At 41.2% G+C, this 14763-nt stretch overlaps 3 protein-coding genes across 4 annotated transcripts in view; 1 reads left to right on the top strand and 2 right to left on the bottom strand.

Annotated features, from left to right (window-relative positions):
• Window positions 1-258: 258 nt before the first annotated feature.
• Window positions 259-3624, bottom strand: LOC135493121 (ubiquinol-cytochrome c reductase complex assembly factor 1-like). The gene is made up of 8 exons (XM_064780052.1): window positions 3131-3624; window positions 2855-2938; window positions 2550-2622; window positions 2249-2306; window positions 1876-1984; window positions 1692-1775; window positions 1260-1373; window positions 259-733 (listed from the first exon to the last, which is right to left on the bottom strand). Exons 1-8 carry the CDS (start codon window positions 3551-3553, stop codon window positions 596-598), a joined length of 1083 nt encoding a protein of 360 aa, XP_064636122.1. The 5' UTR covers window positions 3554-3624; the 3' UTR covers window positions 259-595.
• A 214-nt stretch (window positions 3625-3838) lies between these two features.
• Window positions 3839-9376, top strand: LOC135493111 (translation factor Guf1, mitochondrial-like). The gene is made up of 17 exons (XM_064780035.1): window positions 3839-4009; window positions 4194-4257; window positions 4506-4617; window positions 4760-4908; window positions 5159-5239; window positions 5512-5738; window positions 5881-5996; window positions 6186-6276; window positions 6471-6600; window positions 6793-6902; window positions 7045-7172; window positions 7395-7465; window positions 7705-7806; window positions 8013-8146; window positions 8376-8421; window positions 8582-8794; window positions 8911-9376. The coding sequence occupies exons 1-17, from the start codon at window positions 3948-3950 to the stop codon at window positions 9034-9036; spliced, it is 1962 nt and encodes a 653-aa protein (XP_064636105.1). The 5' UTR covers window positions 3839-3947; the 3' UTR covers window positions 9037-9376.
• An 886-nt stretch (window positions 9377-10262) lies between these two features.
• LOC135493123 (uncharacterized) overlaps window positions 10263-14763 on the bottom strand; it is a 32142-nt gene continuing 27641 nt past the window's right edge. For both annotated transcript variants that reach the window (XM_064780055.1, XM_064780057.1), the window contains exons 4-6: window positions 14205-14312; window positions 12199-12327; window positions 10263-11826 (exon numbers count right to left, since the gene is read on the bottom strand). In XM_064780055.1, the coding sequence (XP_064636125.1) occupies window positions 11702-11826; window positions 12199-12327; window positions 14205-14312 (362 nt within the window). In that variant the 3' untranslated portion in view covers window positions 10263-11701. The remainder of the gene's footprint in view (window positions 11827-12198; window positions 12328-14204; window positions 14313-14763) is intronic.

The raw sequence follows: 14763 nt of genomic DNA, 5'->3' as shown, positions 1-14763 counted from the left end.
TTTCCAGAGAGACGAAATAATGCCACCATAGACATAATTGCCAGTAAGGTCCTGCCATCGTTAGAAGGATCAGCCGCCATGAAGCACGTCCATCAGCCGATGCTGAAGAAAACAAGGAAAATGTTGGACGACTTTTACCGTCCATTCAACGAGGCTCTCAATCAGATACTGGGCGATACCATGTACTCTTGGCACAAAATTAACTTTGAGAAAGGTCCAAGAAGTAGAGACATATACGAAAAAGATGACGACAAAGGATGAAAAGGATGCAGTTTTAATTTGACAACACTCAAAACAAGGCTTATTTGTCTTTGGACTTTATTGTCAATTGCGTTTGGGGGCAACCCGAAGGTGTTGAGTCTTCGTGGGGATGTGTGCATTTCCCAACACAGTCATTGTGTGGTTTTATTACTGTCATTGGACAGATGCGTCAATTGCATTTGGGGCGACGCAAACAGCTGATTAAAACTTACATGCAAGTTTTATTAATTCAATTCCACTCCATTGTTGGTTCAAGTGAGATGTGCACCATTTTGAAAATGACCAGCACTGAAAGGGTTAACAGTCAACAACTCAAATGTCTACTCCATGAATATCACTGTATACTCCTGGCAAGAATCTCTTCCAATTTCTCTCTATTATCAACCAGTTCTTCATCTCCATAAATTGGTAAAAATGTGGTTTGTCCTTTTAGAAGCAGATTTTCACTTAATTGACCATCTAGATGCTTGAGCTGAAATGAAATATTCGATCAATTCATGAGAACAAATATTCTACATGTGTCAATGTGTCAATGTTCAAAGTTCTACAATATTATTAAATGTTTTTGCAAAATGAAATCCTTTATCAAACGATACGAAAACAATCACAGTCACCCATCTCAGGCCTCAAAGTAGTCACTCAGTTTTTTTCCTTCATATAATTTCAAATTCAAATTTCAGATTTCAAATTTCAAATTTCAGTCCTTCGAATGAGACTCAAAACCGAGGTTCCTTGTACCTGGTGTCTATGCCAGGGCAAGCTAAGACCCCACCACGTGAGAAACATGAGTAGCTTGCGTGGACTCTATCTCTCTCGCCAAAGTCGGACCACTAGGCCAATAAACCCAATTGGCGCCTAACCGTAGTGGCACGCAGGATACGCTCATCCCGCCTTGGAAGAGGATTACTCCTAGGAGAATGACCCCTCCAAGTGCAGAGCGAACGCTGAAGAAGAAGAAGAATTTCAAATTCAAGTAGTAAAGTAACAAATCGTCTCACCTGTTTTCTGACATATGCCACAATCAGTTCAATTAGCACAGGGTCCACGTCCTGCATTTCAAATACAATCCTCCAGATGGCTGCACCTAAGACTCGATCATCACCAAGTGCCCCCTGTAATGGATTAGTGAACTATCAACAAGTTTGATTCTGACCAGGATCTCCACTGAAAAATCAACACAACCAAAACATTTTCCGACCGCCCCACTTTGAAAATGCAGAGTCGCTCAAGGACAAACAAACAACAATAGGGTATTGGCATCCCAAAGGTGTGCGTCATTATGATGTTAAAAGTCAGTCAAAATTGCTGTATCATCACTGTTACAACAACACAATACTTTAGTTTAAGTCAGCACATCCACCAGTTTTTTGGAATCCTATTTAGGTCAGCCCAACCATTTTCATGAGATTTGGCATGGCAACTATACATACCTCATCGTAAGCAAATAATGCTGCTTGAAAGTGGTTACCTATTTCCTTGATACCGACACGTCTGGCTGAGGTCAGTGCTGCATGCTGGAAACAATAACACAAACTGAGGTAAGTTATTCAAACGAAAGTAAACATTGTAATTAAGCGACCAATCTGGCCAACTGAAACCAGAAGAGATATTTACCCCCAGTTTTTTGCTTCTGTTCTCCACATCGTCCCACAAGGCCTTGACCAGCATGTGTTTGACATATTTGCCCTCCTCTCCTTCTTGGTGAAGTCTGACCATCATTAACCTGAAAGAAATCCATTCAAATTCTTCAAAATCGTTTCTAAGAGGTCACTCACTCACAGGCCTGTGACTCGCATTCAAATCATGGACCTGATTAGTGACCTTGTAGAATGGATATCAGAGTATATCCAGGCCTCTCAATGACACTCCTTTGGGACACACCCATGAGCTCATTATTTAGGTACAATCGACTAATTTGAAGTGTGACGATGAGGAAGTTTTTGACAAATAACCTGATATACATGCAGGAGGACTGCAATTAACATACCAAACGTGCAGCTCCATACTGAGATACCATGAGTAGAAGGTGTCTGGCAGGCCAAGCACTGAAACAAGATTGGACAAGTTTGAAAGAAAGGACATGCTCAAGAATTGTGCTGACCCGTATAAGATGAAGCAGTGGTCAAAATCGGATAATTTACCATTTTAAAATATCGTTTAATGCACTGCAATAGTACTAATGAAGGTGAATTGCTTGCTTTCATAGAGTGAGAAGATGAGAATGAGATTATATCCTGGATGACAGCAGAAGACTGAGAAAGGGAAAAATCAAAAGGCCTGATACCTACCTTGGGTCATTTCAAAGTGATCAACCAACTCATCGCAGCACAGATAGAGCTTACAAGCAGCCAATCTCATTCTCTTTAAAAAAAGAAAGATTTTACTCTATTTATTTGTCTTTATTTTCATCTGCTATAGAACATGTTCACATATACTATTCACTGCCGCTTCTCAAGACCCCTTAGTGTAGTAAGATTATATTTAGGACAGTTTTGCATGTAGTGGCAAAAAGACCTTCACCATATTTTGACTGCAAGATACACAAAACATACTGCTTTTATTCTCTGTGACCCCGAGATGCCGGAATACTCACACTTTTGTTGTATCTTAGTTTGCCAATGCCAACTTTCCATAACATTCTTGTCAGAAGACTAGGACCCTTGGCTTCATTTTGTCTCTGAAAAATACAGATGAAAACATTTTCCTTAAAGGAGTTGGACCTTAGTATCACACTGCAGAAGATACCAAGATTTACTTCAAACACCCGATAGGTAGGTAAAGAAATCTGTTGACGAGTCAGGAAAATGACTATTCAGGAATTCTCTTAGAAGTCGATTATACACGTGCCCCACCTTCATGCGATTCTTACCATTCCTGTTGAGAAGTTTCTAATTGTCTGGAGGGCTGGGAAATTGTTTTTTGTCACAACTTGACTACAAGATACATTTCGTGTTGCTAGAATTCCCTCCGGCATACTTCTATCGACCATTTCTTGCTTACATGCCTGTTGTTGAATTTGTCCTTTACAAACAGAGTCAGTGTATTTCAAATCAGAGCGAATTCCTCTGGCTATCACATTACTAAGAAAACACGTACAGTTTACATTGGAAAAACGACTGGAAGCTCCATCTGTCTTTCTTTCATTTGACAGATTTGAATATTCTGAAGAAGACAGCACAGAAAATGACGAACTGATTTTTGACCAAAAATGTCCCTCATTGAGCCGGTTTATCACGGCCTTCTGAACTGCTAGAGTCTTGGATACGTGAGGATGCAACTTTAACGTAAACATTTTGTCAGAAGAGCAAATTATTGATGTTTATTTCCTCTGTTTTCAGAGGTTCCTAACGCAGCAAGTTATGTAGTGTATTATGTACATCTGCCGTCAAGTGAAACTGACCATAAGGCGTTGTATAAGCATAATGTATTACAAATAATTGATTTTAGCAAACCAGCATTTATACGATATACTAAAATGTATCTGACTAGATCCTAATTATTTTGAAATAATTCACTTTTTCTGTTCTGATCGTTTTTCTATCAGGGGAATGTCGCAAATAGGGGTTGTTGACCAATATGGCTGCGCCTATGAAAAACATTTTCGCGAAATTTCTGTGAATAAAAACACGATTTCTTCAGTGAAATGGAGTCGTAATTTTACAAAATTCGGTTGATAGATCAATACAATGTTGCTTTTCCATAAAATATGCAGAATAGCCCAAATTAAGCAAGTGGTTAAGTTTAAACGGTATGTTTCTCTGTTCAAGGGCAATGTAGATGTAGACCTACGTGCATTTTGTACACGATCTTGTCAACGCCATCTAGTGGTCGCCTTGTGAACGTTTGGAAAATATCATACTTTTAGTTACCTCTGCCTTTAGGTTCGATGACAATTTGACCACCTTTTTGGATGAACTGTTTTTTTATTACAGATTGTTCTCAACTCATCGGTATCTTCTGGCGGCCAAAACTCCTGATGTCTTTCAAAAAAAAAAGGTGAGAATGGTAGCTCGGAATTTCTGTTATGTCTGTGTTCTCTATGATGCATTGCCCAAGTGAGTGAGCTTTTTGCATGCCAGTACTCGTTGGTCAGGCCTAGTAGCCGCATCCTCAGGAAAGAGGAGGAAGGGAGGAGGCCATCACCAGTGCCTACTCATGTTTCAACATGGATTGCAAAAAACACTAAACCAAACTAACCTTGTTGTCAATGAATTTGTTTATAACAGCCATTTTTCCATTTCCAGTCACCTTATGATTTGAAAGACTTCCCTCCTGAAAGGATCAGAAATTTCAGTATCATAGCTCATGTTGATCATGGCAAGAGCACACTGGCTGATCGCCTTCTTGAAATCACAGGTATGTAGTGGTGTGCGGATGGGCAAATTTTCTATATCATTCAAGTGAATGCCTTTATGTGTTGAGCAAGCGTAAGTGATTGGATGGCTCCCTAAATTGGGACTTCTTTTGATAGTAATGGGTGAGGTATTCTCTTTTGCAGGAACTATTACAGCTAACAAGAGCAATGCGCAGGTCCTTGACAAGCTACAGGTTGAAAGAGAGCGTGGTATCACCGTGAAAGCACAATCCGCCACCCTGTTTCACAAATACAAGGGGGAAATGTACATGCTCAATCTGATTGATACACCTGTAAGTACCTGTCTTGTTGGATTATAATAATTGCTCATTTTGAGAGGTTTGGACAAGAAACGATTATTTTCTTTCACTGGCCCTACCCGTGAATGATTTCCAGTCACAGGCACAAATAAAAAGGAATCAATGCTTCCCTTAAAAATTAGCTCAAGCTTCCATTGATGCTGCTGATTGAAGTCCATGCTCATCATTGCCTTCATCTCCAGAATAAATCGGTGACAGGCCTATGTATTCCTTCTGATTTCAGGGTCATGTTGACTTCAATTATGAAGTATCCAGATCACTCTCTGCCTGCCAAGGAGTTCTTCTACTTGTGGACGCCAACCAGGTAAGGGGAAAATGCCTTCCTAAGCAGATAGAAGGATACTCTCTCTCTGCTAACACAGACTTCCATTTCACCACCCGGTTCGAAGCGGCACAGGCACATGATGATATCCAATTCAACAGATTAGATCAGTCCCCTCAAAATCCACATACTTTCAACCCTGGATACAGATTGTAGCATTTCAGAATTCTAAATGTAGGAGTTTCACTAAATACTCACATCATTTCATGGTAAACTATTTTGTTCAAGCCTCCTCTCCAATTTTTGTCATCTAGGGTGTCCAAGCTCAGACCGTTGCCAACTTCTACTTGGCCTTCGAGGCTGACCTTGCCATTGTACCTGTGATGAACAAGATTGATCTCCCGGGGGCACAGCCTGACGTGGTGGCCTTGCAGTTACAGAACCTGTTCGACATGGAACCAAACGATACGTTGAAAGTGTCTGCAAAACAAGGCTTGGGCGTGGAAGATGTTTTGACAGCTGTGATTGAGAGGATACCACCGTATGTTAACCCCTTCATTTCTCAATCTTGAGAATCGATTTCCCAGCTTGCCGAGTTTTAGGCAGACCTTAGACTGCCGATTGTTGTGAGTGATTAGCAGATCCAGGTTTACTTGACTCACAATTTTCAATTTTTTCCCCAGACCTCTTGAGGCGAGGGAAGACCAACCACTGAAAGCACTGCTGTTTGATTCAGACTTCGACAAGTTTAAAGGCGCCGTCGTCAGTGTGGCTGTGAAGAGTGGTACGATACAAAAAGGTGAGTTGGCTCAACTGTTGTCCATTACATTCTCGAGCAACTGCTGTTCATGCAATGAATTGATGGCACCCAGAAAGAACCCAATTCAATCTGGTCCAAACAATACTTTTTATTGACTTGAATACGATTTGAACAGAAGTGCCTGAACTTGCTTCATCCCTCGAATATTGTATTACACTGTACTTTCAGGTGACAAGATTGTTGCCGCTCATTCTAAGAAAGCTTATGAAGTTCAGGAGTTGGGCATACTCTATCCGGACATAGTTCCGACTGGAGTTCTGTGAGTAAAATTTCAATTTAACACGACGTACTTGCTGTTTGACACAATCTTTTCTTATCCTCTTTCATTTACTAGTGGTAAGGTAGAAGAGCCATATCCCTTTTTTGTTGAAAATAACTGAAAATAAATACTGCCTGGAGAGGGTTTTAAACCAGCTATGGTTGGTATAGGACCTGATGTATGTCTCCTTGCAGGTATGCTGGTCAGTGTGGTTACATGGTAGCAGGGATGAAAACACCAGCCGAGGCCCAGATCGGAGACACCCTGTATCACCAAGCATCACCTGTGGAAGCGCTGCCTGGGTTTAAACCTGCAAGAGCAATGGTAAGGGCTAGTACATCTAGACTTTGTCACAGCATTAGCTGCAGCCAGTTGGAATCGTTTACCCCCTGGTCAGGTGATCATCACTTGATCAATGTTTTAAAAAACCATGGCTCTCAGCTATGGATGGATGAAAGCCCGCTGTATTCTCTTCATTACAGAATAAGAATCATGATTTTCTCTCTTTCATTTCAGGTGTTTGCTGGTGTTTTTCCAATGGACCAAGCTGAATTTCCCTCACTAAGAAATGCTTTAGAGAAACTGACATTGAATGACAATAGTGTTACAGTATACAGTGACACAAGGTAAGTGTATTTTTATTAGAAAAGGATAACATTAGATTTAGACAATGATACTAAAAGATGGCATATTATCTCATTTTCAGTTTGCTTTTTCCAAGTTTCCCTCTACTTGTCAAACTTACCTTGGCTTTGCTATTTCTTTCAGTCCGGCCCTTGGCCAAGGCTGGCGCCTTGGATTCCTCGGTCTTCTTCACATGGATGTTTTCAACCAGAGGCTGGAGCAAGAATATGATGCCTCGGTCATTATGACGTCACCTAATGTGCCATATAAAGGTAAGTGTTCTTTAGTAGTCCAGGCCAGGGCCAAGGATGTCCTCTTCATTTCCTTGGTGTTCTCCACATGATGAGTTCAACCAAGGCAAGGGTGTACCGGGGAAAGGTCAGTTCATCTAAAAGTGGAATGTATCTGCCTGTTCATGGTTAGATTGATACTAGAAAAGTTGGTTGGTTTCTGGTAGGCTACTTGTTTCCTCTCTATTTCATGTTCTTTTTCAGTGAAAGTAACAGGGCCTAAAAATATCAAGAAATATGGTGGTGATGAGATCACAATACTGAATCCTTGCTTGGTAAGTCATATGAGAATATTTTAATCTGGCGAGCCGAAAATTGAAAACCACTCATGTTTTCATCCTCATGCCATCAGAATGCCTGGTTCAGCTATGTACCATACATGTATGCAAGTTCAAGTTCAACAGGCTCTGTGAATGGAGCAGGTCGACTCAAAGTAGAACAGCATCCAAAATCCACCAAGCATTTGATTCCATAACCTTCGTTTGACCTGTTCTTAATATAAATTCTCCTCCAGCTGCCTGATCCTGCCATCATCACCGAATTCAAAGAACCCATGGTTAACGGTACCATTATTTTACCTGACAGATATGTTGGTGATGTTATTAAACTTTGTCTGGTAAGTATCTTTCAATTCAGAAGAAATTCAGAATTCGGTCTGAGCACATCATCTGGTTATCCGAGTTCTTCATCTTTCGCTGGACCAGAACCAGGCTGGTGGAGTTTGGAGTCAACATATACAAGGTTAAAGTTTATGGACTTAATCAGACTTCAAAATCGATTTTCATCTAAAAAACAATCATTTTTGTGCATGTCTCATTTAAGGATCGGCGAGGTGTAATCAAGGACCAGACCTACATTGATGATAACCGAGTGCTATTCCGAGCCGTGCTTCCACTCAATGAAATCATTGTAAACTTTTTTGACGAGTTAAAGTCAGTCACGTCGGGTTATGCAAGGTATGTACCAGGGGAACAGGATAGACATCAGAATTGCGGATTTTATAGAATTATTCAACTCACTGGTGGTATTAGTTACTGTATGAGGTATTTACAAGCTACTGCAACCTCGTCAAAGTCAAAATCAAACTTATGCTACAAAACCAGCCTAATTTAGTGTGGGGTCTCTTGGGTTTCTTGCCACAAGATTCTTTTGACTTATTTTGTTATTCCATTTTCTTTTCTTTAGTTTTGACTATGAAGACCACGGCTATCAGTTGTCACCTCTTGTCAAGGTAAGATACTTCGAATTGTTTGGAATGAAGCTGTTGGCATCTTAGTCCTGTTATGACCTATTCATTGAAGGGTATAGCCCCTCAATCCTTTAAAGGGACTGCCTGGAACACAGTCTAACGCATGGGCATTTAAACTTAAAATATTTTCCTTTAATTTCAGCTGGACATCAAACTTAATGGTAAACCGGTAGATGAGCTTACAATGATAGCCCATGCCAACAAGGCTCGAAAACTTGGCCAGAGAGTTGTCAACAAACTCGCCGAGACCATCCCGAGGCAACTTTACGAGGTCATTATCCAGGCAGCAATCGGTAATAAAATACTGTGTAGGGCAACTCTCAAAGCTCTGAAGAAAGATGTTTTAGCTAAGTGTGTAAGTATAGAGTGATGTGTTATGTAAACCTGACTCAATTTTTCTGACAATTTAACACCGTGTTCAAAATACCCGAGTCTCTGCTGTAAATATGTTTTCTTCCTCTACTGTTTTAGTACGGAGGTGACATCACTCGAAAGATGAAGCTTCTGAGACGGCAAGCGGAGGGAAAGAAAAGAATGAGAAAGATAGGGAATGTTGAAGTGCCGAAGGATACATTTATAAATGTGTTGAAGAGATAACAAAGGAGTATGTTTGGGTCTTGAGAGATTCGCTTGATATTTGAAAGGAAGTAACTACTTGGCAAGCCCGGCTTACCAAACAGCGACTTTTTCTTGTCCTGAATGGAGAGCCGAACTCATTAATATTAAAGTAAAGTCTCCAGCTCGCCAAACAGGGTAGATTTTTTACCTGTTTGGCAAGCCCGGCTGGCCGAACAGGGTGGCTTTTTAGTGCTGTTTGGCAAGCGGCTCTCCAAACAGGACAAAAAAAGATGCCTGTTCGGCGAGCGGCTTGCCAAATAGACCCGGCCTATTTGTAAATAGCTGTACAGAAGAAATATAATAAAAATGTTAATCGGAAGCTGTTAGTTGCTCTTGGGTTTTTGATCCTTACTCTTTTGGGAGTTGACCTACAATGAACACAGGGCCTGAACGATGATCTTAGACTAGCTTCTCTGTGGTTTACCGCCTTGGAGTCTCAGTAGACGAATCAAGCAGTTTCGAGGGGTTGTACGACTTGCAAAGAACCGGGCCCTGAAGTGAACAGCAAGTAACTTGTTGTTCAAAGTAACTTGTTGTTCAGCAAGTAACTTGTTGTTCAGGGATCTTTTCCTGACCGGTTCACTTCCTACGACTGGTTCCCTCTCTTAATAGATCTTCTAGATGTTGTTGCGTGGTGGTCGTAGGTGGTAGTTTCCTCGATGTCTTGTGAACTTATAAAAACGGCGATCGTATGTCCGTACTGATGAGTAAGCGGGAGGGAACATGTATGGAGAAGGAGGAGGTATTCGAGACTGCCCCACCATTCGGGACGGTCCCACCATTTCGTCATGCTATTCATAGCTTTCCTAACAGTGATAACCCATAGGGATGATGAACTACATTCTATTAAGAATGTAACGAGTAGCATGATGTAATAACTACCAGAGTACAGCTTGGTTGGTACCTTTCTTGACTCGATCTGCTAGATGTCGTTGCATGGTGGTCGTAGGTGGTAGTGTCCTCGATCTTGCCGTTGTACTGTCGTATGACATTGTGAAAACGGCGACGATATGCCCGTACAGATGAGTAAGCGGAAGGGAACAGGTATGGAGAAGGAGGAAGAGTTCAGACGGGGCCACGGGCCCGCCATTTCGTCATGCTATTCATACCTTCTGATGGACTGCCTTAAAGCATATACTTAATATGAAATAAAAGAAGCAAAATGATGTATTTTACAACAAAGTTTTATTTTGTTAAGTAAGGAAGGAAATTTACATTTCATTATTTGAATAATCATCAGAATATGGAAATAAGAGAGTACATAATCAATGGTATATATATTTACTTAACAAATAATCAACGAGATATATATTTACTTAGTATATACAAATTACAAGATATACAATATTATTGTATTATTACAAAGTCGCATAAAATCGAAGTATTGTCTTTTCTAACAGTGATGACCCAGAGTGATGATGAACTTCATTCTATTAAGAATGTAATGAGTAGCATGATGCATGCAACTACCAGAGTACAGCTTTGCTGTACGGATTCTAATAAGTTGGCCTCCTTGTAGTTGACGTGGAATTCTAATTTGATACATGCATCATATGAAGTCTTTTATGTCACTATAGGAAAATAATACAATTGTTGGAACCAAACGGAATCCACCAGTAATGAAAGGTGCAGCTTCAGCGTTCCATCCAATGAAAACCAACCAAAGCCACGCATTCAAGTTCTAATTAAGCTAGGGACTATTTGTACGATAAAGTTACTTTTGAACTATAGTAACCAAAACGGATAGAAGAGTATGGGTACAATATGCAGGTTTTTCTGAAACAAAAAGCCTATCAACCACGAACATCGTACTATTACATAGAACACTACAGTATCCTGTGCCAATGTACACTTCTGATTGAAAATAATCAGATAATGATAAAAGGCACTATGGCAGACTTCTTGATTAGAAAGTAGGCTTCGTACATTTCCGCCATTGTTTCTCGCAGACATTATTGGATAGTGGGAGGTGCTGGTTTGAAGAGAACATCCCGAATTTCAATGAACTTGGTTTTTTGCTACCGTATTGCCTTTATTTATAAGGTATATTAATCCTTTGTATTCGTATTGTGAATGGAGAATGGCCTTTTGGGGTCTCCTTCATCGATCCATTGTTCTCCGGGAAGGTGGAACGCCATGAAATAAATCAATGTACCGGCTTAAGCCACATGTATTCATACCCGTCCTCTTATGTTACCGCCAATCACCATTCTCGTATGATCTTACATCAAAAACCTCAGGGCTGTGGTTTTACTGACACCCGGCCCTTGGATGTTTAAGAATCTTGGGGTGTCACAGAGCAAAGGCTATATGCAGTTAACGAACTGTTTCATTAATGCACCGTGGTACGTCGAAAAAGTCGGGAAATTGTAAAAGTGGATTTCGCACGATCAGCGCCGCTTTTGACCGACTGTGAGGTCGGCGCGTGGAAATGGAGGGGCTTTGTATTGCTCGTGCGAAATTCACTTTAGTTATGGTTGATGAAGCAGTAGTCACAACCCTTAGTCTTCTTGTCTTCGGCCTTGAACACTTTCAAGCCAAACATACGGGCTTTCGGACTCTCGGTGTGATGAACCTTCGGATGAACGGGATAACCCCAAAATGTTGGGCAGTCTGCGTAGGTCACAATGGCGGAATGTTTGCATCAGGATTTCGTTGTTTGCTCTTCAATTTCGCTGTCGTAATTACTATCCTCATATTGTGACCCGAATTGTGATGACGTCATTGCGTCGTCTTCTATAGTGTATGTGATTCCAGGGACGCCGTATCCTGAAAAAAAAGGCCAGAATTAAATATATAAAGTGTATGTAATGATGTGGACGTTACAAATTTTGTAGAAAATATGCTTCAATAAATTACACGTACATGTATTTCTTCAAGGAGTATTCTAACTGTGTAGCAAATATACAAGCTAGTACTGTTACTTTAACGATTTGCTGAGTGGCAGACCTTTGCATACCTTCATCAGCCGAAAGAACATCATCCAATTACAGAAGCGCCGAAGTAAGCGCGATGCGGCATTCGTACGACAAAGTACGTTATACAGTGCCAGTTTAGGGATTATGTACAAAAAATTAAATGTATAAAAGTATACAAAGAAATCAATACAGATGACACGATTCTTACTAAGGTCTATCTTACCCCTCTTGGCATCGAGCTTGGCTTGTCGGCGTCGGTAGCAGGCACCGGCCGAGCTGCTTAGCACAACCAAGACAAAGACGGTACACCCAACGGATATGGAAATGGTGGCCGGTTTGCTGAGGACAAGCTCTGGAAAAGGAAAAACATATTAGCAGCGATAGTTTGTTCTGACACCAGATTTCACACCATTACGTTTTCCCTTAACCTCGCGTAGTTGGAAGAATTCAGGCCATCGCCAAATACACGGTCTATTGTCTTTAAACAAAGCCCGCTCGCACCAAGGCCTAAATTCCCTGTGATCTGTTGTCTTCTCAAAGGTATTATCAATACAAATCTTGATGACATAGACTCCCTCAAAACAGCTTTTAAACGTAATGACCACACGCCAATGCTCTGCTAGACGTCAAGTAGGAAACCGGTGGTGCGTAACGGCGGTGTTCATACGGCGAGTGAAGAGGTGAGAAACCACAGAACATATCGTAACCGTTCCCTCGGAGAACGATGAGCAAACAGAAAGCGAACTTATAAATATTCCGCAAACACAACGGAGTCACCAGAAGCGCCGAGCACAATGACATCCACGTGCCTTTTTCATCATGGTGATGAACACTAAGAGGGGTACGTTGTGATTCCTCCCCTCCGCCAATTCATTAATTGCCTCCAAGAAGCTGGAGAAAAATCGAATTTGGCGTCCTTTAACTAGCTCGATTGTTGACAGAAGCACATCAGTGGTTGATTGGAGTGTGCTCTGTGGTTAACAATCAAACGAAGGCTAATATTTGAGGTAGGACTGCCATCGTATTAGTCAGAGGCGAGGTGCAGCGGGAAAGTGTGTTTGGAGTGGGTGATACTGAAAGGAAGGAATGTTGTCTCCCAGTCCGTTTTAGTTAAATGGTTCCTAGCCATTTTCAGTCGCGCCAGGGGTTTACAGGAGTTTTTGTTGCAGGGTGCGGAGCACCAATGTCGGACATACATGAATGCTTCCTCAGTCATCATGTTTTACTTCACGAAACAACGGGTGCTTGCCCAGGCCCTCCGGAGACTCACCATCGGTGGGATTGTTCTTCCCATCTGCGTGCAGCAACTCAATAAACGATACGCGTTTAACTAAACTCGATCCAGCGTATTTCGATATGACTACACCGCCTTAAACGTGATGATTTGATAGCCACCCACTTCATCCAATTAATCTGACAACACAATAAATGATGACCCCGCTGGATCAATTCCCACAATAAAGCAAGCAACGCTGCTGTAAATCACATCACGCCTTAAAGGCTTCCCTGGATGTTGCAATCAGGGCGGCTTGGAACACAGCACGGGGATTTGGCGACATGAGATGGCTCTGGGAAATGTGCCATGGCAATCCACGGCTATAACTTTGTGATGCACTGCAGATTGTTCCAGGGAAGGATCCAAAGTACGACACAAATGAAAAAGAGCACCATCGAATAGATATCCTCATAATTATATAATTGAACACAACATTTGCCCGATTGATTCAGTGGTTTACATGTAGCTGCCAGTTAAAATACCCTACATGTTGCAGAATCTTCATAAAAAGGCGAACACAGTCCTCCTAAATACAAATTACCCACAGTAGAATTCTACTTCAAATATTTTTTTATAAGGGAGGCGTATTTGATATCAAAAGGAGATTGCATCCAACTAATTGAAAAGCCTCAAAAATATTCGCTGTCGTGCTGCTGATTCATCTAAGTTGTGTTTTTACGAGCACATGTACTTGATAATAAATTGAAGGAGTTGGAGTTCGCTGTTTCATTACCAAGATCAAACTATTGGCACGTCTGACATTTTGACTTGGCGAGAAAGAAAGATAACGAAGTGGGGCGTATATGGCACAAAAACGAGCAATGTCTTTAACTTCAAATTCTAATGGCAATGCATGCAAGACGAAATGGCATCTCCTGAGCCGATTTCTTACAAAATGGCGGTCAATGCCTTTTAAAAGGACTGAGAGAAAGTAACCAGAATGTTTGACCTACCATCGCAGTCGTATTCGTCCGTCTCGTCAAAGCAGTGATCTATCTTGTCACACTCGAGGTCGTCGCTAATACACAGCAGATTTTGGCACAGGAAGCTGGCACAGTGGCCTGAAGGAAGAAGAAGAGAGTACGGTTCATTAACTTTAGAAAAATCAACTGGAAGATCGATATGTTTGTGGTTGATCTGAATGGAAAACGAAAAGGATAAGCTTTACATAAAGGTAAGAGAACCGATGGCTCGTCATACATCAGCTTGCGATGCTATTTGTCCGATCAACTTCCTCAATCTTTATTGGGCGAGGTAAATCACAAATCTGAAAGACTCTATTTGCTTGGTCCTCTTGACGACGGATCATCAGTAAATATACACAGCCTGTATAATGCATGCAGAGGTGAAATATCATTGGTGACAGTGGTTATGGCTCAGAATATATACTATCTGTATCGGTCATTGTCGGCGACCAATTCCAGAACGACAATTCTGCCCACGTATAAATCTGCCTTGTCATTTACATCTGTTTGCAATGCTATTTGCCCGGTCAACACGGATTCCTCTTTT

The sequence above is a fragment of the Lineus longissimus genome, chromosome 9 (assembly GCF_910592395.1).
Source record: "Lineus longissimus chromosome 9, tnLinLong1.2, whole genome shotgun sequence".
NCBI lineage: Eukaryota > Metazoa > Nemertea > Pilidiophora > Heteronemertea > Lineidae > Lineus > Lineus longissimus.
The sequence above is the reverse complement of the archived record's forward strand: the minus strand, read 5'-3'. Positions and strand labels throughout refer to the sequence as shown.

Coding starts and splice junctions, on each gene's coding strand:
- LOC135493121 (XM_064780052.1), bottom strand. CDS start 3,553: ATGTTTACGTTAAAGTTGCATCCTCACGTATCCAAGACTCTAGCAGTT. Junction 2,939..3,130: donor GAAACTTCTCAACAGGAATG/GTAAGAATCGCA, acceptor TGTATTTTTCAG/AGACAAAATGAAGCCAAGGG. Junction 734..1,259: donor TGGCATATGTCAGAAAACAG/GTGAGACGATTT, acceptor ATTTCATTTCAG/CTCAAGCATCTAGATGGTCA.
- LOC135493111 (XM_064780035.1), top strand. CDS start 3,948: ATGTTGCTTTTCCATAAAATATGCAGAATAGCCCAAATTAAGCAAGTG. Junction 7,466..7,704: donor CAATACTGAATCCTTGCTTG/GTAAGTCATATG, acceptor ATTCTCCTCCAG/CTGCCTGATCCTGCCATCAT. Junction 8,795..8,910: donor AAGATGTTTTAGCTAAGTGT/GTAAGTATAGAG, acceptor CTACTGTTTTAG/TACGGAGGTGACATCACTCG.